General features: G+C 50.6%; 1 protein-coding gene across 1 annotated transcript in view; it reads right to left on the bottom strand.

Moving 5' to 3' along the window:
• mRpL2 (mitochondrial ribosomal protein L2) overlaps positions 1–19637 on the bottom strand; it is a 118355-nt gene extending 98718 nt beyond the window's left edge. Inside the window, exons 1-7 of the mRNA XM_089571514.1 lie at positions 19539–19637; positions 17655–17717; positions 13785–13863; positions 10608–10693; positions 6814–6912; positions 2731–2805; positions 551–601 (exon numbers count right to left, since the gene is read on the bottom strand). Coding sequence (XP_089427640.1) covers positions 551–601; positions 2731–2805; positions 6814–6912; positions 10608–10693; positions 13785–13863; positions 17655–17717; positions 19539–19637 — 552 coding nt within the window. The remainder of the gene's footprint in view (positions 1–550; positions 602–2730; positions 2806–6813; positions 6913–10607; positions 10694–13784; positions 13864–17654; positions 17718–19538) is intronic.
• Positions 19638–24848: the final 5211 nt, after the last annotated feature.

Here is a 24848-nt window from a genome sequence, read left to right as displayed (position 1 = left end):
GTGCCTCATGTATATACGCACGAAAATGCTTAGCCTGTGTGCATACGGCGCGGTGCTTGGTGGTCATGCAAAAACACTCATGTCAGTGTAGAGTGTTGCACGGGGGACACCTGCACCGCCATCCTCTTCTAATCACCGAAAACGGAGTATAGTGGGCTAGAAAAGACAAAACCTCGCACACACAGGGCGCCACGACCTAAAAAATCCCGGATCCCTGAGTCCACGCTACATAGCTATTCACTCCCAAACAGTGACAACGTGTTTTTTCCTGTAAGGACGTCACGAGTATGAAGGGACAAACGTGTGCCAGAAAGAGGCACAGAATGAATATTTACTGAGAAAAATAGCTGCATGAAATTGTGCTCAGTGCACCTTTAGAAAAATGAGCATAGCGAAGAAATGAATAGTTTGGGATGCGTGACAGCATTCAACCTTCGAACCGTTAATGCGCATCGCCGTACACGGTACGCGTGCTCTCTTCGCTGCGCGCGTCGCCCATGCGTTCGCCGTTCACTGCAACAGAAGCGGTGTATTAAGAGCGATCGCTCACCTTAACGTTTTCCAGCAAAGCCATTGCAGCACGGGCAGTCGTGAGAAAAGCCTGCAGAAAAATAACGTGGTTGAAACGGTGCACTCCGCACGAACCGAACAGGCTGTGCACTAGACAAGCTTCTCTGGAGGAAACGAAGAAAGGCAATTAGGGCACACTCGAAGAAATTTTTGCAACGCAAACGTGGGTGAACTGCATTAACTCCGTGCGGCACGAGCGCAGAACGCGGGGAGACAATGCGGCTTGTTTTGCAGCAGCGAAGCACGCCAAAGGTTTCCGCATAAAAGCACGAAGCGACTCTATGCAGTGTACCGCAAAAGGCCCAGTCAACCATGAGCGGGCGCTTACACTAAGTTGCGCACCACCCGGCTCCTTTAGCCTCTGCAGACGAGAAAGAAAGAGACACGTGCGATGTGAGAAAGCTGGTGCAGGGAGGAACTACTACGGAAATGAAAGAACCGTCACAACCGAACGGTGGGAGGCATTGTTGCGCAGCTCGGAAGTCGCCGCTCAAGAGAGGACGGCTGCGGAGGCCGCCACAGCGCAAGGGTCTCGAAATACAGTTGCTACATACCTACCACTGTGGAAACACATTCTTGGCCTTCGCTTTGCAACTCTTTAGCCGCCGCCACGGCTATTCGGGTTGCAACACTCTGCCAGTTAGTCGTCACAATGGGCTCATCAATCAGACGAAACGACAAGTCATGTCTTCCTTTTTGAGAAGTGCTGTATGAGGCGAGCCTATTCTGCCTATTCAGAAGCACAATGCTGCCGCCTGTCGAAGGTATGTCGAATGCTGTACAGACAAGTTTCGGCCTAAATATCCTTGTCGCGTACCGTGCACCAAGGGACACTGCATTAAATTTTACGCGGTCGAATTTTGCACTAGAATGAAAGCTGGCGTTCCTAAGTCGACAGAAACGGCATCGTTTTTTGCACGAAGCCAGCGGAAAGCACTTTTGTCGCGAAAACAACACTACGCGGCTCGCCGAGCCATTTCGCGGAGCTGACGAAAGGCCATACTGCGCATGCGCGAGCAGTAGTGACGTCACACGGCGCACACCTGGCGCGCCGCCACCGTCGCTGCGCGGGTGACCCAGCCCTCCCAAAATGCCCTCCCAAAATGCAAGATCCCGCAACGTATTACATGCATGCACCTCATTACGGCTCCCCAGGCAAGCCATGGCATTGAGCGTCAATGACAGCAAGCATCCGTGACCCGACAGCCACGGAATCCATGGAAGGAAAGGCCGTGAGCGCAGCTGCCGAAGAAACGGGAATAGCAATAGCCATGCAGCACATCATCGCCAGTCGACAGGGAACATCGGACGAAGACCGAAACCTGAGAATCATCGCGACGGACTCACAGGCGGCTTGTCGGATAGACACATAGACACATAGACGCCAGATAGACACATTCACGACACTTAGAAGCGACACTTTGATCCTTTTGCACCATTTCTTCCCAGTCGAATAGCGCTACGCTCCAGCACTGCAGACACATGGCAGGCCAAAGGCGTTTTCTAGACATCAGGACACAGGTCAATTCCGAGTAACAAATGGGCTCACGCTCTCCCGACTTGCTACCCTCCGGGGCCTGGAAAGGAAGGATACAGTCCTACATACCACGAATACAACGAGGGAAGCACATTAACCACCGCAAGACAACCAGGGAGAGCCTCGCCTCCACTGAGATCACGCTACAAAGGCAGCAGATTAGAATACCCACATCCACGCAAACCCCTCACCCGAATGTATGCCACAAGTTGGCAACAGCTCCAAACCCATAGATTTCCCTATTATGCCACAAATACCTTTCATACCCCGCCCTGTATAGGGACGCATGCCCGGGCTGTGAAAATCCCAAACCCACAGCGTTGCACTCCTAGTGGGAGTGTCCACAGTACCCAGGCGCACCATCACCCATAACCAACCCAACCCACGCCGACAAGGAGGCTGCCCTGGACAGCTTGGACCAGAAGGAACAGCTCGGGCTCCGATGTGCGAGGGCAATCGGGGAAGCCAACGGTGCCCTAGTCTGAGGGCAGCGAACTGACCAGGCGTCGCGAATTCCTGAGACCAATAAAGTTTTTCATGATCACACTTATGACGCAGCTGAAGCGCTCCACGATTCCTAGTCACCCTCGCGTACTTTTGTCGATAGTAGACACAATACAAACCAGCAAGTCCCGTATGACACCCGGCCACCGTGCTCGCTGGCTGGCCTCTTCGGTGGACCACCGCCTGTCGAGTTCCTGGGGGAAAAGGAAAAGAATTGCTTTGCTGACCAAAGTGCGCCGCTGTGAGCAAACTGCTGATATACTCACTGGAAAAAATTTCACAATACCGCCATCTTCCTCTCCCCGATACGGTACTTGTAAGCGTGATTGCTGCTCACTTCAATTGCATGCGTGGTTCCTGTGTATCCACCTTAGCAAAGTCACTATAATAACTGATAAATTGAACTTCTGCGCTGTTGGGACACCTAACTTGGGATATATAGTGAACGGACACTCAAAATAAATGGAAAACTATTGTGGACTCAGAGTGTAATATCTTCAGTTTTAGATGAGCTATTCAGAATACAGTTTTGAAAATGGGAAGAGCATGTTAATTTCAAAGGCAAATATCGCGGTTTCAATGGCCCGCATTTTATCGCCTTTCGGGTCACGTGATCACACTGCAGCGGCGGACGCCCTTACTGCGTTTGGAATCGAAGCCCTTGGAGATGGCTACTGGACACCGCATGCTGGGAACACGTGCGAGTCTTCGCGTCGGGTGGAAAAACAAGACATGCTGTTTGCACTGCTTGGCTTGAGCCAGGGTGCTTGGGCGCTGGTGGACCCGAGGCGCTATGCACGTGCGGGGATTTATTTATTTACAAAATACTGCAGCCCGAGGGCCAGAGTGGGCAATATAACAAAAGCCAAAGATCACCACAGCAAACTTCAAGAAAACAGACAAACACTACAAAACACCTGTATGATGAACATAAAGGCAGTCAGAAGTAAAAAAGGTTACTGTATGTATCTAGCTGACTTCGGTTGGTGAAGGTGGCACGTGAGTAGTTCTGATCACGCATTGGTTTTGCAATGTTCAATTTATTGGGAAGACAGCCGGAAGGCCAGCGATTAGTTAGAAGTGAGAAATTGGCGCGAACTGAACGAAATGCACACACCGGAGAGAGAGACGGAAAAGCAGTAATTGTGGTCAACACGTTTAATAAACTTGTTCTTAACAGCAGGTAGTAACGCTGCCCGTCGGCCGACCTCTGGCGAAGCTGGAAATGACCCCATAGAGAAACGTACTTACGTAAGTATGTTTATCTATGATGACCCGCTCACCACCCAACTTCCTCGTGGCCATGTTGGAGCGCGGGCCGAGAAGCGAGTGTGTTGCCGGTGGAGGGCGTCGCGATCGCTGCGACGCCTATGCCCACGACAATGCGAGGTGCCGGGCTGCCTGTAGGCGCCTTGGCGGACTGCGTGCTACCTCCTCGGATGTCCTCGGATCCACCTATTTCTGTGGCACGCGTCGAGATGCCATTGCCTCCCGTTGCCCTCTCGGTGTCCAACCAGCAGACGGCTGTCGACGCGGTGTCTGAGGCGACGTTGGGGCCCAGCTCCGAGATGACGTTACTGGAAGCCATTTCCAATGACACGCTATCCACTACGTTTCTTCCTACAGTGGCGGACTGGGACGCGGTGCTGCCTACGGCCACCAGCCCGCGTCAGTCAGCTCTCTTCGCGTCTCAGCCCCAGCCGGCCCTGGACACGCCGCTGAGGCGCTTCTCGAGCCGCCTGCTACCCCTGTGTCGGCCGCTGTCCTTGCAGCACCTATGAGCCCTGCCATGGTGAACCCGATCAACCAGGAGTAAGGCCTCCTAAGCGCAGGGCGTCTCCTGTCCGGTAGCACCGCGTGGTGCAACGCTCAGTGCGCGATAGAGGGCACGTGATCTTTTGACGTCATCGCAACCCGCCCATCCTAACAGTTGTTCAAAACCTACAACAAAATCCCGCCGATGTCCGGTGTCTCGAAATATCACCTCAGCATTAGGGTACGTTTCAGCTACTGGTGCAAGGGAGTGCCTGCACTCCGGTATGTCAGGCGATATTTCAGTTTTTGTGCGTGACACAGATAGGCTTCGAATCATTCGGCAATATTTATGGCTACGCGGCACTTTCGGGTGCTTAGTTCAATCCAGAGAAAGGCCACGCCCTCAGCTTCGGCTCGTTCCGTGGTCCACTACTCAGGGTTATCCAGTTTTGGGAAGAGTCCTCGGAGTCCTGCTCGAGCCAATGGGCTCTTCTTCTAGAGCGTGGACCGAGACCCTCGCCCGGGCCCGGCGCCGTAGCATCGGCTGCCCACCGAGAAATGTCTCTGAGTGCTAAAGCTTTTTTTAACACTTGCACTACGGAGTACGCCTTTAAGTCGCATGCGTGGCCCTGATGTCTGGGCGTGTGGCGGGGAAGCTGAAATCACTGGCAGGACAGTTCCTATGGAAGGGGAAGCCAGCTCCAGTTTCCCGCCAAATCTTGCGTCAAAAAGGAAAGAGGCGGTCTTCGCTTGTCCTCGTGTCAGGTAACGACGCCTGCATTTGGAGCAATAACTGGGCTAGACTTGCTGGCCGACCAGGCCTGCAGGAGCCTTTCGCTCATGTTTCACTGGCTGCGAACCGGTTGTTCCGGCAAAATCGGCATACAAGGCTGCCGCTGGGATTTTGCAAAGACGCATCGGATTTCATGCGCTTCAGGAATGATCACTTTCCGGACGTGGACACACGCGCAACTCCAGCGGCCAGAATTAGTGAAGTTGTGTCTATAAAGGACCTTGCCCTGGAGGAAGCGGCCGGGACCTTTCCTAGCAAATGGCGAGTGTCCTCCCGAAAGAGGTACGAGAGTTCGAGTGTCGCCGAAGATGGCCGTGCTCCCCAAGAACGAAGGCCTCGCAAATTGGGGCGTAATGCCCTTGCCCAAGTTGTAATTGCACGCCCTTGAGGAGTGTGTCGTGGCGCGGGCCTCGTTGCTCCTCATATATCTACGGTTCGGTACGACTGCATCAGCGGTTCTCGCGAAAACGCTCAGCGCCTACTGCTTGCTGCCGTTATGTACAGGGTTGGTCAAAAGTTCCCAGGCCACAGGGTCTACTGTTCTTCAGTATGTCCTGACACTTAAGATACCGATGACGCTATCAAGGTAGCCATATGTTAGAACAATATTTCTTGTACCCATACAGATATGCGGAGCTTTGTAGGTGTCGTAACTGCCTGACTATACTGCTCAAAAGCAGACCCTGTGGCCTGGGAACTTTTGACTGACCCTGTACGTCTTATGAAAAAGAAGGTGTTTAGCCGCAGTGCGCTGATAGGGGCAGTGTGCTACGCACCCCATTTTAAGAATGTAAGGCTCACACTTTGCTCTTTTCTAGAATCGGTTACAGCCTACGGTGAGGCACAGTTTTTTCGCTGGTGGTCGACAGCCTTCATAGCACCGTTGCCGCCTGCGCAGTACTGTTCCTGTGTTAACTGTGCTCGACGGAGTATTTATTCCCACTGCGTGTACGCTGAATCGTGGTTTAGTTAGGAGTGCGGGCCGGGGAGCAATCTTTTGGCTGCCCTTTTTGAGTCCTCAATAACGAATGCGTGGTTAATTTAATGATATACCTGTCTGCTTCAAGTACTTGAGGTTCCGCTAATAATCAGTGAATGTTAGCGGTGAATGTATTCTGTAGTTATTCCGAATCTCCTTTTTTTTTTGGCAACATTGGGCGGCGGCAGGCATGTTTCTTGCAACCCCTGCGGTGCGGGGAAAAGGAACGCGGTACTCTGAAAACTTATCTTGTGACTCTAAGTACTCATCATAAAATACCGCAAAGATGCAACCACGACTTGCTGAGGCGAGAACAAGCGGCGTTTCATGATGCTTCTTGTAACTGTTCCAAACTGATGCGATTACACATTAATAATTACATGATGCTACGGATGCGCCAGCAGCTAATCAGGCCAAAGTGGAAGTTCCTTTTCAGTTCGTAGCGGTCACTCCGGTGAAACAAAAAAAACAAAAAAACGTCATCCTGTGTTTGGAGAAACCCGTTTTTCGAAAAGTCGGCACTGCACTGAGGCTTGCTTCTTTTGTGGCTAAGCTGAGAAGTTTGCTTGAATGTCGAAATGCAGTCCACGCGCATGACGGCGTGAGTTTAGTGCCCGCACACTGCTCGTAAAAGGGTTAAGTGCGCAGTGGTCGGGCACTGCTTCGGGCACCCACCTGCAAGCTGCACGCCAGCTCCTCGTACAGAAGACCAGCATCCTGGAGCTTGGCGTTTACCAAGGCCAAGGTTGGCCCGATGTAGCGTCTGTCCCAGATCTGCGATCACAGAGGCCAGGAAGAAGGTTAACGAGAGTGGACAGTTTTTGTCTGCAGTGATGAGTGTAACAGGGGAGCGGTGTTCTAGCATCCGTAGCGAGTGCAACACAAAGCCCACCAGCGGCCGTCCTTTAAGTGAGGGGTTCAATTTCAGTCTCCTCACAGGGCCAATGGAAGTTTCGTTTTGATCCGATTTAAATATGATTTACCTTGTACACGTCGCGACTCCCTACGAACCCTAATCTGGGACAACAAAAGCGTGCAGTTTTCGAGCAAAAGCTTGTGTTTAGGTATTGTGGTGCTTTTGCGCCAAATTTATAAACGCAACCAAATTGTATATGACACAAAATCATCATTTCCGACCGGATTGCGTCCATTGCAGGAATAAAGCCATCTCCCATCTATAATATCCGGAAATGGCTGGCCTGCTCAGGCACAGTGAATTTTTCTCTACAATTCCTCTCCACACATGACCTTCAGCTGCTGCGCTTTCCTTCCTATGGAATCCACCTAACAGATCACGGCGCCAGTTTTTTTTCTGGGGAGCGCGAACACTCGAAAATCTCGAATATTCGTATTCGATTTCGAATATTCGAAAGGATACGGATATCTGAGACAAATAGAATACGAGGAAGCGAATTCAAAACTGCTTCGCGTGCAGGTCTTGGCAGTTTCGCCAACAGCGACAAAACAACATCGCGGCTCTGTGCGTTTCCCTGGAGTTCGTGCGGTCCCAATTGTTCTGCTGTGTCTTGTGCGCAATGTTACTGTATGCCTGGTTCTTTGGTACTTAGCCTACATTGGAGTCGTGAGGGACAACGGACATTGACGATTTGCATGGACCATCTTCGAAATAGAGATGCAGAGAGCGAGGTTAGAATATTAGGATTTTCTTTCTGCGGCTGGCACGACAGCGGATGAGGTGCCCCGCGCTTTACACAACTCCCATGACAACAAGGGTCTGTTAGAGTTTAGTAACTGAATGGCCGCTAAAGTGGCGCTGTAAAAACGCAGACACGGATGGAGGAAAAGACTCAAAAGCTCACGAGATGCTACATAGGGAACAGCAGGGACGTTATCACGAGCATAAAAAAAAAGTCCGCGTAATCTAGACGGCTAAGTGAGCCCAAAAATGGGAATAAAAGAATTTCTGCGTGAACGCAGAGCTGGAAAGAGCGAACTACGGAAGAGGTAATAATTCAAAAGGCAAGTATCCTTCTATAGCAGGCTAGGTCAGGTTGCCTCACAACCAGACAATAGGAAGCAGGTATGAATAAGAAGATTTTGTATTGCGACGGCAGCAGTGTGTAAAACATTGAAAAAATCCTGGGTATACTGCAAAGCTATACGTCAAAAAGAACATAGCTATAGGAATAATACACAATAGGAATAATAGGAATAATAATAATAATAATCTGAGCTATAGGAATAATTACACAAAAATATCCACATTAGCAGTAGAGAAGAGCAAAAGCAGACCATAGCATTGGTGACGTAGAAAAATTGCACAAAGCGTCACAGAAATCAAAGTAATGTAGGTTAGAACATGAAAAGTTGCCGTGAATATAGAAAAACGATCAGAATAGAATTCAAAGTGAAAGAAAGCACAGAAGTACAAATTCATAATCCAGCCACTTTAATTTACTAGGCAAGGTGGCTGTGGCCACCGCACCGTTATCGCCGCGGTCGCATTTCGATGGAGGCGAAATTCTAGAGGCCCGTGTACTGTGCGATGTCAGTGCACGTTAAAGAACCCCAGGTGGTCGAGATTTCCGGAGCCCTTTGGGATGGAGTTGCTTTGGGACGTTAAACCACCAAAGCAAACAAAGATGTCCATATCTGTCCGTCCTGCTATGTATACATTCATTCTTTGTTTATTCAAACCTTATCTGCCAAAATGCAAAAGAATTGCCGGATCCATAGTCACTGGCTCTTTGATTTCGGTATTTACACTCTGAACAGGAATATTTACACAAGAGTCCCTAAGCATACTTACAGCTCTCCACTCTAGAATTGCAATCACTCTGCTACTTAGTGACATCATACAAAACATAGTAACAGCCACAGCTCAAGTACAAAAGATAAAACTCTGCTGGGTCTCAAGTCATGCCGGTTTAAAATAGAACAAGAGAGCAGATATGTGCGCTGCTCAAGATGGTGACAAAATAAAAAGGTTAATATGCCGTTTAAGGATTTTATAAACTTTGTAGAACGCAAATTGAGGAAAAAATGGCACTCTGCTGGGAAAAACGAAGTAAATAATGAATTACACTTGCTAAAGCCAGTTTTAGGTTAATGGCAGTCTTGTATGCACCAGGAATGTTACAAGGAAGTGATTATCTGCCGTCTACGAATAGGCCCCCCACACCTTACTCACAACTTCCAACTAACAAAACAAGACAAACTTGTTTCTGAAGAATGTGGAGATAAACTTACGGTTAATTACATTTTATTTTCTTTCGCGAAACTGTAAAAACTAAGATAGAAGTACTTTACCCAATTTTATAATGAATGCATTCTTTTTCATCCAACACTGCTCTTAGGCGACAATGAAATTGTTGTCATGTCCTGTGTTTTTAGCTTTTTAAGAGAAGGGGGTTTTCTCGAGAAACTCTAAATTCGGAGCCACTGTTCCACTTGAATTTTGATACACCTCAGTCCCGTTCTTATTCCTGAGAAGGAGGCAGAGATCTTTATTTGGTTCGTTAGAAGCCTCGAGATTCCTGCCAAGCCAAGGATGGTCACTGAAGTTACCGAACCTCTTTAAGGCCTCCACTAGTAGTTATTTCTAAAGTTTCGTATCATTGTCACCACTACGTATTACAAACTTTTTAGACTCTCTGCGCAATCGATGATTTTTCACATTTCGAAAACATTTTGCCGGAAAACTCCTATACCTTCAGGAGAAGGTATAGAAGGGCTATAAAATACAACACAATACCGTCCGTCCGTCCGTCCCTCCAGCCGCCCCTCCAGCCGTCCCGTCCGTCTTTGGCTATAGCGCCGTCGAATGTCCCGGTTTTCATGAACTTACGGCTGAAGATGTCGCGGTCGAAATCGATATTCACGGGTATTCTCTTCTTGCCACAGGCATTTGGCAACGCGCGAAAGGAGACGACTCACCGGTACTCACCGACTTACAGGTACTCACCTATGGGGAGAAACGTGGAGGCTAACAAAGAGGGTTCAGCTTAAGTTAAGAACAACGCAGCGAGCTATGGAAAGGAAAATGATAGGTGTAATGTTAAGAGATCGGAGGAGGACGCGTGTGTCAGGGATCAAACACGGGATAATGATATTCTAGTTGAAATCAAGGGGAAGAAATGGGCTTGGGCAGGAAATGTAATGTAAAGGCAATATAACCGATGGTCCTTAAGGGTAACGGAGTGTATTCCAAGAGAAGGCAGGCGTAGCAGGGGGCGGCAGATAGTTAGGTGGGCGGATGAGAAGTCTACGGGGATACGGTGGCCGCAACTGGCAAAGGACAAGGTTAATTGGAGCTACATGGGAGAGGCATTTGCCCTGCAGTGGGTGTAGTCAGGCTGATGATGATTATGATGAAAGGACACTAAGGTTGAGGGAACCGCGGACCCAACGTTACCAGAACAAATAGGGCAGTTCCGCAAGGTGCCCTTTTTTGTCTCCAGAGATACCCAACTGTTTCGATACAAGATGAGCCCAAAATGCGTACTCACGTGGTAAGCTCGGCGGCACACCATCTGTCGGAGCACGGCCTCTTCAAGCTCCATCACCCACGCGTCACGCTCCTCCTCGTTCGGGGCTGCGTCGTTCGAAGCCAGGCTGCTGCCATCTATCTTTCTCCTCGCCTCGTTTTCGCAGTTCATTTCACTGCACTGTACGAGTTTCGCACACTGCGACAGAACGGCGTACCCAGCTGAGGCAATCGAGCGGAGAGCTGAATATTCTTTCTGTTGCGGACGACGCAGCTTTGTGCCCGTACTAAAGGCCGGCACAGGTGTTTCTTCCCATGAGAAATGTGCATTGTGGGTTGTGGAGCGCGATCCAGTCCCCATTTCCTCCCTATACGCCACGGGCGCCATTTTGACGCCCAACGCGTAGCTCCATGGGTGCAGAGGGGCGGAGTTAGGACACACACTTTCGCCGTGCTGCATGGGCGCCGAAATGGCGGGGCTCGAATGCACACTCCTTATGACGCTTCAGCCACTGGCCTCCATCGGCTGCCACGGTATGGACTAGACCCGCGCTGAGCAGCCGCTTAGCGGTGATTGAAGACTATTTTGTTGAATTTTTAGCTGACTTTACGCTCAATATTTGCAGTGAATTTGCATTAGACTATTGTCCGCTGTGTAACGTCGCAGCAGTTATGGATGAAGCCAGCCGGGGTTAGCGTAACTAGAGATGAAAATCCACATATGCAAAACGCCGCGCGTTTCGCTTTCTAACTTGCGTACAAACAAATACGGTGTAATCCTGCTACAGCAATCGGTCATTCTTTACCTTCCATCTTTATGTTAACTTTATCACTGACTTGGTTTTCTCGCAAGGCGAACATTCCTCGAACGCTTCACTAACTACGCCTTCCAATCATATGTTGCTTGAAAATTTATCCAGCTTTTGAATGTGAGTTTCGGTGTTAAAGGAATCAGATGAAATCCAGGCTTTGAGGGACCCCCGTCTGGTCGGGAACGTTCACGGTGGGAAAGTATCGAGCGCCGTGCAATCTTGTTCCCAATGAAGGGATGAGAGTGATGGTTGGATATATGGGCTTCTCGATGTGACGTAAGTAGCGAGTGTACATCGGAGGTAGACTGCCTTCGCTGCGATTTGGACAATAAACGTTCCGGACTTCAGTATACTTTGCTGTTCTACCGATTTCACGTTCTAGAAAAACATCTTTAAACAGGTCCATGGAACGGCTATGGGAGCTTTGATTTCACTCACTGCCGCGAACATGGCGATGGAGTCACTAGAGTCTCGCGCCCTCTCCAGCTTCATCAACAATCTTCCTTCGCTTCCTGGTTGTTTGCGTCTGCATCATTAACAAAACGGCATTGAGTGAATTTTTTACATCTTAAAAGTAAGGACCGGCCATACAGTTAACAATGGAGGAGGAAGTCGACGGCCGTCTGTCATTGCAAGATATTCTATTAAACGCGACGGTGACGCAATTTCATTTAGTGTAATGTGGAAGCACACGCACACCGGCACGAACCTTAATTTCTGCTCCGTACACCTGACCTGTCGCAAGAATTCGGTGGTTGCCTCAATTTTATACATAGTAGTACCCTGGACAGACGAAGACGACACAGAATACACAGATCAGGCGCTAAATTGCAACTTTATTTCAGGCCAAAGCCATATTTTTTACCCCAAAAGCCATATTTTCAGCACAAAAAGCCCATTTTTGAAAAATTTTATGCCTTCCCTGAAACACCTGGTATTTTCTGAAGGATCCTTCTACACTAGTTTTTAATATGTTTTTCTGTTGCTTCGCGCTTACTGCTTTGAGCTTTTGCTTGGTTTTACTGTTCTTAATTACCTTTTAGCAGTGTTATTTCTTCGCATTGAGATGACCAGGGCCAGATTTTTCATGAAACCTAAAAATCGCTGCAACTGCAACTCAACAATTCCTTTTTTAAAATCTTTTTCTGGCTCTTCCCTCTTCCTTTCTCACTTTTTTACGTTTACTCGGCACCGGGTGTCCTGTCTACAAGTTGTGCAATGCGATTATGCTTTGCATGTAATGGGCACGCGTATCTTCTGGTTGTGGTTGCTATAGAATGCTTGAGGTGAAGCCTTCCAGAAATAAAGTTAGCGCCTGTCCTGTGTATTCTGTGTCGTTTTCGTTTGTCTAGCGCTGTGTATACAAGAACTTCGAACCAAACTTCTGTCTGACTTGTACGCAGCGCAGAAAAACTCTGCTCAACCCTGGAGGACCGAGCGGACCATTTTGCTGCCACACGCCGTGACCTGTTGCCTTCGGGCTGTCCCAATTCATTTATCCAGACTTTAGCAAAAGCGCCAGAACAGCCGGAGCGACCAGGGAAAGAATTGTGATATTCCGATTCCATATGCCCCCGGCGTAAGCGAAAGCTTGACTCGCAATTTTCGGTCGTACGAAGTGCACGTCGGGCATGTTCCGTAGACACGCTATGGTGACAGTAAAAGATAAATTAGCGAAGAAGGTCTCGGACGGCGTCTGCAGGATTCCTTGCGCTGGTTATGGACATATGTAGTACGTCGGTGAAACGAGTGATTTCAAGAAAAGGATGCAACAGCACAACAATGATTTCGACGAGAAGCACGTGGCAACAAACTCGCTTCTTGGGCTATACCGGCATCGACCGGGAGGTGCGCGAAGATAATCGCAACAGAAAAGAACAATACGACAAGACTTTACTTAGAACTCCTTCCCATTCACAGGCAATCGCAACCAAAGCAATGTACCCCCGATATACACCGGCTGCTTACGTGACATGATGAAGCCTATAAATCCACTTCCATCCCTTCATTGTGAACAAGGCCTCCGTAGCGGGGCCGCAACGTGTTTTATTTTAACAACACTGATCGGCGCTGGATACTTTTCCGCGAGAGCAATCACATGCTGGCGTTTGAACATCGCATATTCCGCAGAAAGGGGCAGTCGGGCAAGCTTCGAGGAGGCGCTGCTGCGGATCTAGTCTGGCACCGCTACTTGCCGATTCCTATGCGTGTCGCGAATCGGAACTAGTTGGCGTCAACAGGCTGCCTGCTTCGCTTATGCTTCAAGAGAACCCGCGCAAGCCAGCTCTCCATCCGAACAGAGTGTTTAGTAGCTGGCTTCATTTCCTGACATCGGCGTGGCACTACCACACCATCCGTTGGAGGATGCGCTGAAGCTGCGTACTCACCTTGGAACCGGTACTCCTGGCCCTCGGAGATAATCGAGAAACCATTGCGCTCCCTGGGGTCCTTCGCCACAATAGCGCCCTGTACGGTGAGAAGTGTCCGCGCCGTGGCAGCCCGTTCACCACAAGGTCAGAAAAAGCGGACAAGAACTTTAGCGATATCTAGGCGAGTGTTTCGCACGTTTATGCCCTCAGGAGATCACTGTTCAAAGCAAACTATTTGCTCCCATTCAAAGAAGCAAGAGTATACCCCTAAAATTAGGCGCAATTGGTTTTGAAGTGCAAGCTTCAGGGGTATATGCAGCCTGTTTCAAATTAGTTAATACGGATTTCAAAATCCGTGATACATCAGTGGGATGTGTGGAGGTTAAATTTACGGCATGGCAGGCAATATGTACGTAATCAGGTCTGACGAAAAGATAGTATTTAGCTAAAATAAAGTGATCAACTTATCGTTTTGCTTTTAGGGCGCAAGAGTACTCAGAGAAAATGAAGTCCTTAGACATATAAACCTAACCGACTGTATAAAATTTATGAATTAGCACCGTGCTTCGAGATATGGAGCGCAAAAAACGTGGTTTGCTTTATGGGGGTTTAACGTCCCAGGCTGTTTAACGACTCAGGCTGTGAGGGATACCATAGTGAAGGGCTCCGGAAATTTCGACCACCTGGGGTTCTTTAACACTGACATCGTCAAAGTACACGGGCCTACAGAATTTCGCCTCCATCGAAATTCGACCGACGCGGCCGTGATTGAACCCGCGTCTTCCGAGACAGCAGTCGAGCACCATAACCACTGAGACACCACGGCGGGCAGCGGAAAATATTCGTTTGATAGCTGTTAAGCCGGGTTTCCTGTGTTACTTTTTAATATGCCGTTGCTGCGCGTGGTATCGCCACGGTAATCAAGTCAATATCATTTACTTACTAACAGACATTAACTGCGCCTACATTTTGATTCAAGGAATCGCCATGTTATCAATGTGCAATGTAGGAAAGCCAATTTGTAGAGCTGTCGAAAGCGCTTTTTAATCTTGAAGCACGATGCCGATTCGGAAATTTCGAAAACTGATCTCGTTGTCCGTTTTTACCGCCTTCGATTTCTCAACGTAACATTGCGCCCCCCCTCCCCCCCCCAAAAAAAAATGGCTGTGGTTTAGCTCTGGTTAAACCTGGAGTGACGCGATAGCTACAGCTGGCCAAGTGGAACTCGCTCAGTCGAATTGCAAAGTCAGTCTTTCGAGGCTCAGTTTCGCTGGGCGTTCCTTGTTCACCTTCGTCCCTATCTCCCCCCTCTTACCCCTGCTGCACTCCTCCCCCACTCCGTTTCATCGGCGCGCCGGGCCACCGGCAGATGCTCTGCACCACGTGACCAACGACGTCACGAGCCACGGCGCCGCCACGGTGAAGGCTTGAAATGCTAGCGTAAAGGCGCGCGGCCCGCCCATCAGCTGCGGGCTATGACGTCACTCCGCGCATGCGCACAGCTGGCGGAGCGGTGCTGCCACGGCTCAGCGCGCAGCCACGCTGACCTCGTGAAGCGGCTGGCGTAGTGTAGCTGTCGCTACAAAATGGAAGTGAATGAGTTCATTTTAGTCCAAGTGACGAAGGCCGGACCCCGGCCGAAGCGTTAGTATCAAAGTGCTTTTTGCCAGTGGCTTCTTACAGCTACATACCCGGAAACCAACGTCTCATATATATATATATATATATATATATATGCGTGTGTGTGTGTGTGTCAAAGCTGATTTCTTGCCAGCTGATTGATCAATATAAGGTAAAGTCACCAGAAATTGAAAATCATAACAGGATTCATTTCACGACGTTTCGGCTGGAGGACCGGCCTCAGTATTCGAAACAAGCAGCTTTTATAGCATCCGCGAGGTACACGAAAAAGCGTAAAGCACAAATGCAAACAATGGGGGGGGGGGGGGGGGGTGGAATGAAAAAGAGACGAGAAGGGAAAAAAAAGAATCGGTTACAACTTGAAAAGGCGATCCCCTGACGTGGATGCATGTGTTCGGAAGGAGGGAACGAGAGAAAATAAGAGAGAGGGGGGGGAAGGAAAACTTCTTTCCCCACCACCTCATGGCTTTCTTAGAAAGACAAGGGAGTGCCCCTCGAGGTGTCATTACCCCATGTCGGCGACAAGCACGAAGCGCTTGACCGCTGCACAGCGAGGAGGCAACATTTCAGGAGAAATTCGTGCCGGGTCGCCTGCTTTCGGGGTATTTATGTTTACAAGAGACCTAACCTTGAGAGTGTTCATCAGCTCCACCAATGTTCATAAGCGGCGGACATAGTAGGTCCTCAGTTACCGCTGGTGTGACGTGGAACGTCATCGAACGTTGAGGGTGGCAGCTGTGCTAGAACCCTCAGAGTCGGTATAATTGACTATGCTCTCAGCGTTCGTACGGATGAATAAAAAAAAATTGCAGTGAACGCATTTTTATAACGAGCTTGGAATAATCGCAGGGAAGCGTCTTCGCTGCTGTTCCTTCCATCCATGCAGTCGCAGCAAGTAAAACACGAAGGCGCCAAAAATTATTCGATGTGGACAACAGTTTCAATCCTTTTTGCCTTGCCGCGGCGGTCGAATTACGGTGGAGGCGAAATTCTAGAAGTCCGTGTACTGGTCGGCGTCAGTGCACGTTAAAGGACCCCAGGTGGTCGAAATTTCCGGAGCCCTTCACTACGGCCTCCTTCATAGCCTATGTCGCTTCGGGACGTTAAAGCAACTAAACAAACAAACTTAAAAAGTGCACGTACACGCCGCGGCCGCGGCACCGAACGATCGCGAACACCTGAATTACGGCCGCCGGAGCTCGGTGACTAGACAAGCCCCCATCGTGTGGCGCCATCTGTCCGCGATCGAGAGAAGCGCATGGAGCAGCGAACAAAATCTGGTCGCACCGCCGTGCGAAGCGTCAACACCTGAATATATTCTTACACCCTGATCGGAGCTGAACGACTAGCGAATTTCGCCCCTCGTTCTTCCCTTTTTTTCTGCCGTTGCCGTCCCTGTATTCGTTCTCTCATCTTCCTCTATTGGCCGCTCTGGTTGGTGATCTTGGACTTGCTTCACCCACGCGACGGCTCAAGGTGAGCTCCGTACAAAAGACTCAACCCATAAAACACGCGCTATCGCGATCATGGTATCTGCGACCACAAATGTTCCACCACAGACATGGACCCCTTCATGAGGGCGTCCTAAGTCTGAGAGGGCCCCATTCGGTTAAGCGAGGAAGGATAGGCGTCAGCTGAGGGCGAAAGCGATAGAGAGCAGAGGTGGTGGGGGAAGGCAATGCACATGGGATGAGGGTCATGTCCTATAGAGTCATCTGCCCATGTTTCAGCCTCCTGCAAGTTAAATCTGCCGTCCGATACTACTCAAGGGAGAAACGGCAAATGTAGCTCAACAGAGGCCCTCCAGCCCGTGGCACCGATGCCCTCACGGTCGACCAAGTTTTCTTCTGGCCACCTGCGATACCGCACCTGTGCAAATGTGGCTACATGACACGCGTGGTACAACCGGTGCCCGAGGCGAATTTAGTAATGATTTGTATTTTCCTTCACTATGCTAACTTCCTCCCGAGCGCTAGTTATCACGGTATGAGGAGGAAAATGCATGGACGTCCATAAGAGTTGAGTCGAGAATGCATTATCTCTCAGTGAAATGCGTTATCCGTACTATGTGCTCTCGACACAACCACATTGCACTCCGTGTCTGGGGCTACATCAGCCAAGCGGTCCATTCGGCAGCTGCTACTTTCGGTCATTTTTGGCGCAAACTTTGTCTGAAGCGTCCGAGCTGGCTACAGCGCATTGTTGCTTGTGTTCATGGGCACATATGCGTAGAGAGAAGTCACTCACCAGGAGATTGATGCCGCTGAGTTTCGCCAGCAGGCCAAATCGTTGGCGCCTTTGGTCATGCGACTGCACGGGAGATGAACACAGCCAAGGCCTCAGTGTCGAAAAGTGGCCAACGCGGCAGTGATCTATGTACCGCCATCGATGTTATCAGCAAGCTATTCATGCGTAAACCAACATACGAGGTCTGTTAGAAAAGTATCCGACCTTTGGCCGAAGAAAAAAAACTGGCATAACTGGAGCGTTAGAAACCTAATAACCTTCAAAGTAGTCTCCTTGGGGCTCCATATGCATCTCCCAGCGGTGCTGCCATTGTTGGAAGCATTCCGAAAAGACCCTTTTAGGAATGGAGTTTAGCTCTGCTGTCGTTGCAGCCATAATGTCCTTTCTTTTCTGAAATCGCGCTCCTTTCAATGACCTCTTGATTTTAGGAAACAGCCAGAAGTCGTAGGGGGACATATCAGGAGAGTAAGGAGCCTGTTTAACTACAGGAGTTTGGTTTTTCGCCAGAGGAGTCTGAATCAAATGCGAGGAATGTGCAGGAGCAGTGCCGCGAGGGATGCGCCAATTTCTTGTTGACCTCAATTCCGGTCTCTTGCGCCGCACAGCACCACGTAGGCGATGGAAGACATCCCTGTAGTACTGTTTAGTCATTCTTTGACCCTGTGGGGTGCGTACTCGTGGTACGCGTGGTACTCGTGGTACTCGTGGTACAGAGGGAGTCAAAAAAGCAGTCAACATCACTTTGACATTGCTGCGCACTTGTCGGGCCTTCTTTGGTCTTGGTGACGTGGAATGCGTCCTCTGTGACGACTGGGATTTGGTTTCCGGGTCGTATCCGTACACCCAAGACTCGTCACTAGTGATTACGGCGTCGGTGAAGTCAGGGTAACTGTTTGTGGAATCCAGCATCTCCTGTGAGACTTCAACACGAAGCTGCTTTTTCTCCACCGTCAGCAGCTTCGGCACGAATTTCGCCGCAACTCTCTCCATGGCCAAATCTTCGGTGATAATAGAATGTGCAGAAAAATTGCTGATGTCCACCTCTTCCGCAATTTCTCGGATAGTCACACAACAGTCCCGCATCACCACAGCGTTCACTTCGGCAATTACCTGGTCATTTCGGCATGTTGATGGCCGACCGGAGCGTGGCTCTCTCTCCACGGATGTGCGGCCGTCTTTAAACCAGTTGCACCACTGCTTAATCTGTGTGCTGCTCATAGCATCATCACCGAAAGCCGTCTGAACATTTCGAATAATTTCCACTTGGGTATCGCCAAGTTTCTGGCAAAATTTGAGGTAGTAGCGCTGCTCCTCTCGCTCCGCCATTTTCCTTGCAACAAAAAACCGACGAGAGCACTGCGCACTCCCTCACTCAAACGCTGCTTCCCAGCGACTGACGCTATCGGCAGGCGGGAAAAAATTCGTCCATGCGCACGAGGGTTCAAGGTCGGCTGCTGTAAGCGCGCTTGTTTCATATCCATCAGGTGTTCGCAAAAAAAAAAAAAAATAAAGTCGGATACTTTTCTAACAGACCTCGTATTCAAATGCTTCGCCGTCCCTGTTCAGTCGGGAGCACTAGCGAGACAAACGCATGTGGCGGCTCTTGATAGGGTGGCATTTACCTGCCTGTTGTGTTCTGTCGTCTGCTGAATATAAAACTATCTCAGTATGGACCGAAAGCAGTGCCCTTAAGTCAAGTCTTTCTAAGCAAGGCTATGTTATAGATTTGAATCGGTTTAAAATGCTGATAAATAGTGTTGATCATGGGTACCCTGTGATTGAAATTTCCATTGCATTCCATTTTCATGTTACTCGTTGTTCGTATAGCCGCTGAAGGGAGCTGCTGTATTATGCCCAGAAGGAGCAGCAGTACTGTATGCCCACCTTGAACCGGTACAGCATTCCGCTCCGGTCATCCAGCACCACCCAGCACAGGTGCCAACCGCTGACGGAGTTGGTCCAGACGCTGAGCGGCCCTTCCATGGCGTCCAGACAAGTGCGCTCCTAGCGGCTTTCTTCAGGCACGGCTCTTGGTTTGGATTCCGTCTTGGACTGGACGTGCCGAATCGAGAGCCATCAACTGAGGAAAGATGCCACCGCTAATTGTGATCTCTGTCATTATATAGCTCCGCATGCCAACAAGCTTTTTCTTCTTCTCACGTCATCCTCTTCGCCTTCTTTGTGACCTCGTCTCGTCTTTATCCGAAGCTCTCTACTACGGCGTCCCTCGTAGCGGGAGTCGCTTTGCGACTTTAAACCCCATAAGCCATACAATAAATTCGTGATACTGAAGACTGATACTGAAGACTTTTCGCTATGTCGAAGCTTTGACAGTGCCTCTATTATTTTCAGTGTTTCGGAGACGGAAGGGGTGGTGATGGTTAAGGCGAACCACAGCGTACTTCAACAAACCGCTCAAGTTTGCCAATCGGTGCGACACACTGGTACGAGCCGTCATGCGTGTGTGCCGTCTGCGAAGGAAAAACCTCTCATTTTCGTCAACAAAAGCTTTCAAACAATTTCACAGATAATTTCAGGTGCCATCACTGCGGTGAGGCGCAATAGCAAACGAAGACGAAGTTGAGCGCACTGCCTTGTGGCCCGAATGCCGTCATGAGGCGAAATCCGCGGCCGATACCTGTGTACCTGCCTTCTCGTGGTCGCCAGAGCAGCACCAGGCGTCCCACGCGGCCTGTAGCAACCGTGGTTCTCAACCCAGCGACGGGTTATTTCGAGTTCAGCTCGATATCAGCGTTCCCACCTGGGACTGGCTTCACCGCCGCGCGTCGTCCCCGCAGCCCATCCCAAGAGTCGCGCTTCGGCGCCAGCGGCTCAAGGCGGCCGTCAGACGCCAGGTCCAAGCCAGGTGCTAAGCCATCGTTGCCAGCGGTGGCGTACAGGCCGGCACCGGCTGCCACGCCGCAGACGCCAAATGCCGAGGCATTGGTCGCGAGCTCCACTGCGCCTCAACGGCTAGCCAAGCCTGTGCCCAGCATTCGCCAGGGCAGCCAAGAGTACCCGGTGTCGTCGGCTTGCGCCCTTTTCACTTGCTGCTCTTTGGCTGTAGTCACGGCGCTCGGAGTGGGCCTATACCTTTTCACCCAGAGCCGAGAGGGGCAGCAGGCGGTCACGAGGGCAATGAGAATTCTGAGCATTGGCGGCAAGACCACTCGGTCACTTACAACGGACACCACTGGGCGGGTTGACGTGAGGTTAAAAGTTGACGTGCTGACACATATTGCGGACAGGTCATCGACCGTGACTATTAAAACTACTACGCATCCAACCTTGAAGACTCTACCACCATGTAAGCGACTCTTGTGCGCCTACCAGACTACCAGATGGGCTCCGAACTCGGCGGTACATCCATGTGATGACTTTTACTCGTTCGTTTGTGGAAACTGGTCACAGACTGGATCCAACGACACTCTTTATTTTGCAACAGAACAGTACAAGGAGACTGAGGTTTTGTTGCACACTCTCCTTGAGCAACGAAGGGCAGCTGACGACGTAGCAGCCTCGCTCTACGACACGTGCAACGAGCGCGTGTCCTATGCCGACTCGAAGTTGTTTTCGAGCTCCCTGCTGCTGCGTCTGGGACTCAGTAAGTGGCCTTACAGGGACAACGTGATGAGCAAGAACGAAATGTGGAATATCCACTCTCGCATATTCAGGACGCTTGGAATATCGCCCCTGGTGGCCATAGGCTACGGCCCAGACCCTAGAAATATTTCCAAGTCCGTGGTGAAGCTGGGTATTCCGCCACTGTACGCCAGCGATGCCCGTTTGCCTTCGTGGTATCTCCCTGCTTTGTACCGTGCTACCAGCATGTTTGATTCAGAACGGTACGAGGATGTCTCGCAGAGAGTGCTTCAGTTTGTAGCAAGGCTAGCCCAACTGCGGTCTCAACACGGAGAAAGTTTGCGGTGGACTGCTGTGGGTTCAGAGCCATTCTACGGAGCCCTGATCAAGCACTCGTTTGAAGGCTTACTCCCCGTCACTTCTGACACCTCCTTGGAGCTATACAACCAGGCTTTCTTCAAAGCCCTCAAGTCGCTCATAAGCCAAACGAAGAGCTCTAGCGTGTACAACTACCTTGGCTTTTGCGTGCTCGTCCACATCTCTCCGCTACTCTCAGATGAGTTCGACTCCATGGCTCGCGCGCAAATGGCTTGGATGTCACAGCGCTGGCAGTCGTCGTGGCCACTTTGGCAGCGGTGTCTTTGGTTTATCGACGACATGGACCCAACGCTACTGACGGGCGTGTTTGCAAAGCACGCCAAACTCCACATGCGCCTAGTCGACGTCGTCTCAGTCACTAGTAAGTTCCACCAAGTATTTAGAGTGAGGATGCCCGGCTTGGATTGGTGCGGGAGAGGCCGCGAGAAAAGCTGCTTTGACTTCATTAACCACACGTCTATCAGGGTCGTCGACCCTACCACCACGCCGTTGATGCCGTCTTTCAGCAACCTAACGACTGGATTTTTTCTCGAAGAGTACATCCGTTTCAAGCGCCACCTGGTGCAAGCTTCGCTGGCTGAGACGGAGCCCGGCTGGAAATCTGTGCTGTCGATGTTCAGCTCTTCACCTGGCTTCGACACGAAAACTAAAACTCTGTACTTGCCGATTGTCTCGTTCTTCGACTTGTTCCACGACGAAGACCACGACCTTCTTATCAGGTACCCTCTCTTCGCACACGCTATCTACAAGACACTCCTGCAACAGCTGAAGCGGTACCTCATCTCCATTGATCCACAGACATCGGCGCCTCGCTGCAGCAGTCGGCACAGGTTGGCTGAAGCCTCCGGTGGCTACGGATCGGTCGAAGACCTGGCTGTGGACAGCACGGCGTGGGAGCTCTCCTTTCGCCACTTCTCCCGCAACAGGTGGGAAGGCTACGTCTTTCCCGGCAACCACAGCACGGAGAGAAGCTTCTTCATACTGGCCGCGATGGGCAAATGCCGCAGCGTGGCACGTTCGGTGCAGTCCGCAGACCGCAACGAGAAACAGGACATGCACCTGACGAATGAGGCCCTCGCCAACACGAGAGTCTTCGGAAACCTCTGGAGCTGCAACAACCACACCGTGATGAATCCTACGAACAGGTGTAACCTGTGGAAGTCCTGACTGCTCATTTGGTGGCATCGAGCATCCCTGAAGCAGTCCCCACTGATCACTCTGGAAGCCAGATGGAAGCGAGAAGTTCACAGAACGTCTACACGATGGCATCCCAGCCAAGGATGCTTTTGACAGCGGCTTGGTGCGCTCTAATTTGCGCCTCACAAGCTTAGCGACTTGCAAGGCTCTGACACCTGTTTTAAGTCCGCAGCCGTGGTCCGTGCTGGGATACCCCATAAAAAATGCCCTGTGGGTCAGTCGCCACTGAATGTGAATATTTGCGAAATGCCAAGAAAAAAACAGTCCAAGATAGTTCCGGCCAAATCGTGGCATTGTAGATAGCAGTTAGAATGATATGAAGCAAAAATAAATCTACTCGTATTACGTCATGCCTTGGAGTGCTGGCGCTTTTCGTCCGATTGGTGCTTTTGGAAGAAATGGGGCGTGGATAATAGGGCTCCATCTACCAAGTTTTTCGCACGTAAGGTTGAAGTGCCACACATCGGTTTCGTGGTTCGCCAGAACTGTATACGTGGTGGCTTAGACTATTCCGATTTGCAGGAGGAGAGGGTGCAAACCACGAAGCTTACATTCGCAGCACGTTGGGAATCTGCAGTCGGATGGGCTGAGCAACGAGCATCTCGTAACTTCAGCCCGATATTTGGAATCACGAGGGGTCACACAGCCGCGCTTTGTTCTGTGTGTGGTACGCAGCTTCTTTATGCCACAGTGGGGGCTTCCGGTAGCAACAGCACGAGCAGCTATAGAGGGAACGGAGGTGGGCCTTGTGCTGCATCTCGGGGTAACAGGGAAGTGGAAGGACCCGATGCATAGAGTGTCCCGGACGATGGATCTGCAAATACGCGCACTGGATCGCACACGTCGCTGGTGAAACAATGATCATTCTCATCGCAATATAGGCAGAAAGCGACGTCGTTCGCCTCCTATGGCTGCAAAACTGTGACCAACCAGTGGAAGGGAGGCAAAAGGAAGTCCCCGCACATTTCTCCTCTGGCGCACAAAGAAAAGGGGCTGCTCGGGGAAACGCTCTAATTAGTTGTCGCTCGAAAGACACAGCTACAGCGCCACGCAACGTCCTTAAAGGGACACAAAAAAAAAAACAAGAAAGTTGTGCTCTTACTTAAATGCGCGCGTCTCGGATCAGAAAGTGCCATTTTGACCCAGAGCTGAGCTTTGGAGACGCATAAAATCACGTGAAAAGAAAAAGCATCTAGTGTAGCTCCAAGCAAATCCCAGTAATTGCGCAAGCTTAACCATCGCTGGTCGCATAGCCATCGCCGTGACTTTTGTACGGCCACACAATACGAAGGAGCATTGGGACAAGGGAAGCGCTAAACGCATTTGGGTCCACACAGGTCGTACATGAGCGGCTCTTGGCGCGTTGAGAGTGGCCGACGGAAACCTAACCAAAGCGTCTGCGCCCCCACAAGCGTGCGACAGAGCGCCGTTTACACGTTCTGTCCCGATTTCCCACACGTGGCTTCGAGCCGGTAGGGAGCTGCGGGACCGCCCCGGGCGCGTCACCAGTCAGCTCTGACGAGCCCCAACGTGGCTGTTGGTGCGGGACTAAACAAAGGGCTTCTGTGTCGCAAGGCAAGTTTCGCGGACCAACTCGTGGTTATTGTTCCAGTCCTGGGATGAAAAGTTCAGGCTCTGGCCGTGACAGCACAGGCGACGAGTGTTTTAAGGGGCGCAAAGCAGCTCGCTCGGTTGCCGCGCGGAGAATATATTTCAAACCGCGTTGACCTCACGGGTGGCCTACTGCAGAATAACAAAGCCCCGGGGTGAGGCTCGGCGCTCAATCTGCTGGCTGTGTAATTGAAGCCAGAGGTCCGGCGGCTGCCTGCCAACGTCACGCGGCGTCTACAGCAGCATCGCGGGAAAGAAACAGCACAATTACGCTTCTACGCTAGGTAGACAACGAATTTGCTCTCGCTTAGCAACCAGACTACCCGCAATGATGAGAACAATACAGGGATAATCCAAGGGTCATAGTCGTCGTATGATCCGCGGTATAATAATGCGGTGCGCGAGCCAGGAAATTGCGTTAGAAGG

The sequence above is a fragment of the Amblyomma mixtum genome, chromosome 2 (assembly GCF_055824585.1).
Source record: "Amblyomma mixtum isolate Tamu chromosome 2, ASM5582458v1, whole genome shotgun sequence".
Lineage (NCBI taxonomy): Eukaryota > Metazoa > Arthropoda > Arachnida > Ixodida > Ixodidae > Amblyomma > Amblyomma mixtum.
Note: the sequence above shows the minus strand (reverse complement) of the source record. Positions and strands in the feature narration are given on the sequence as shown.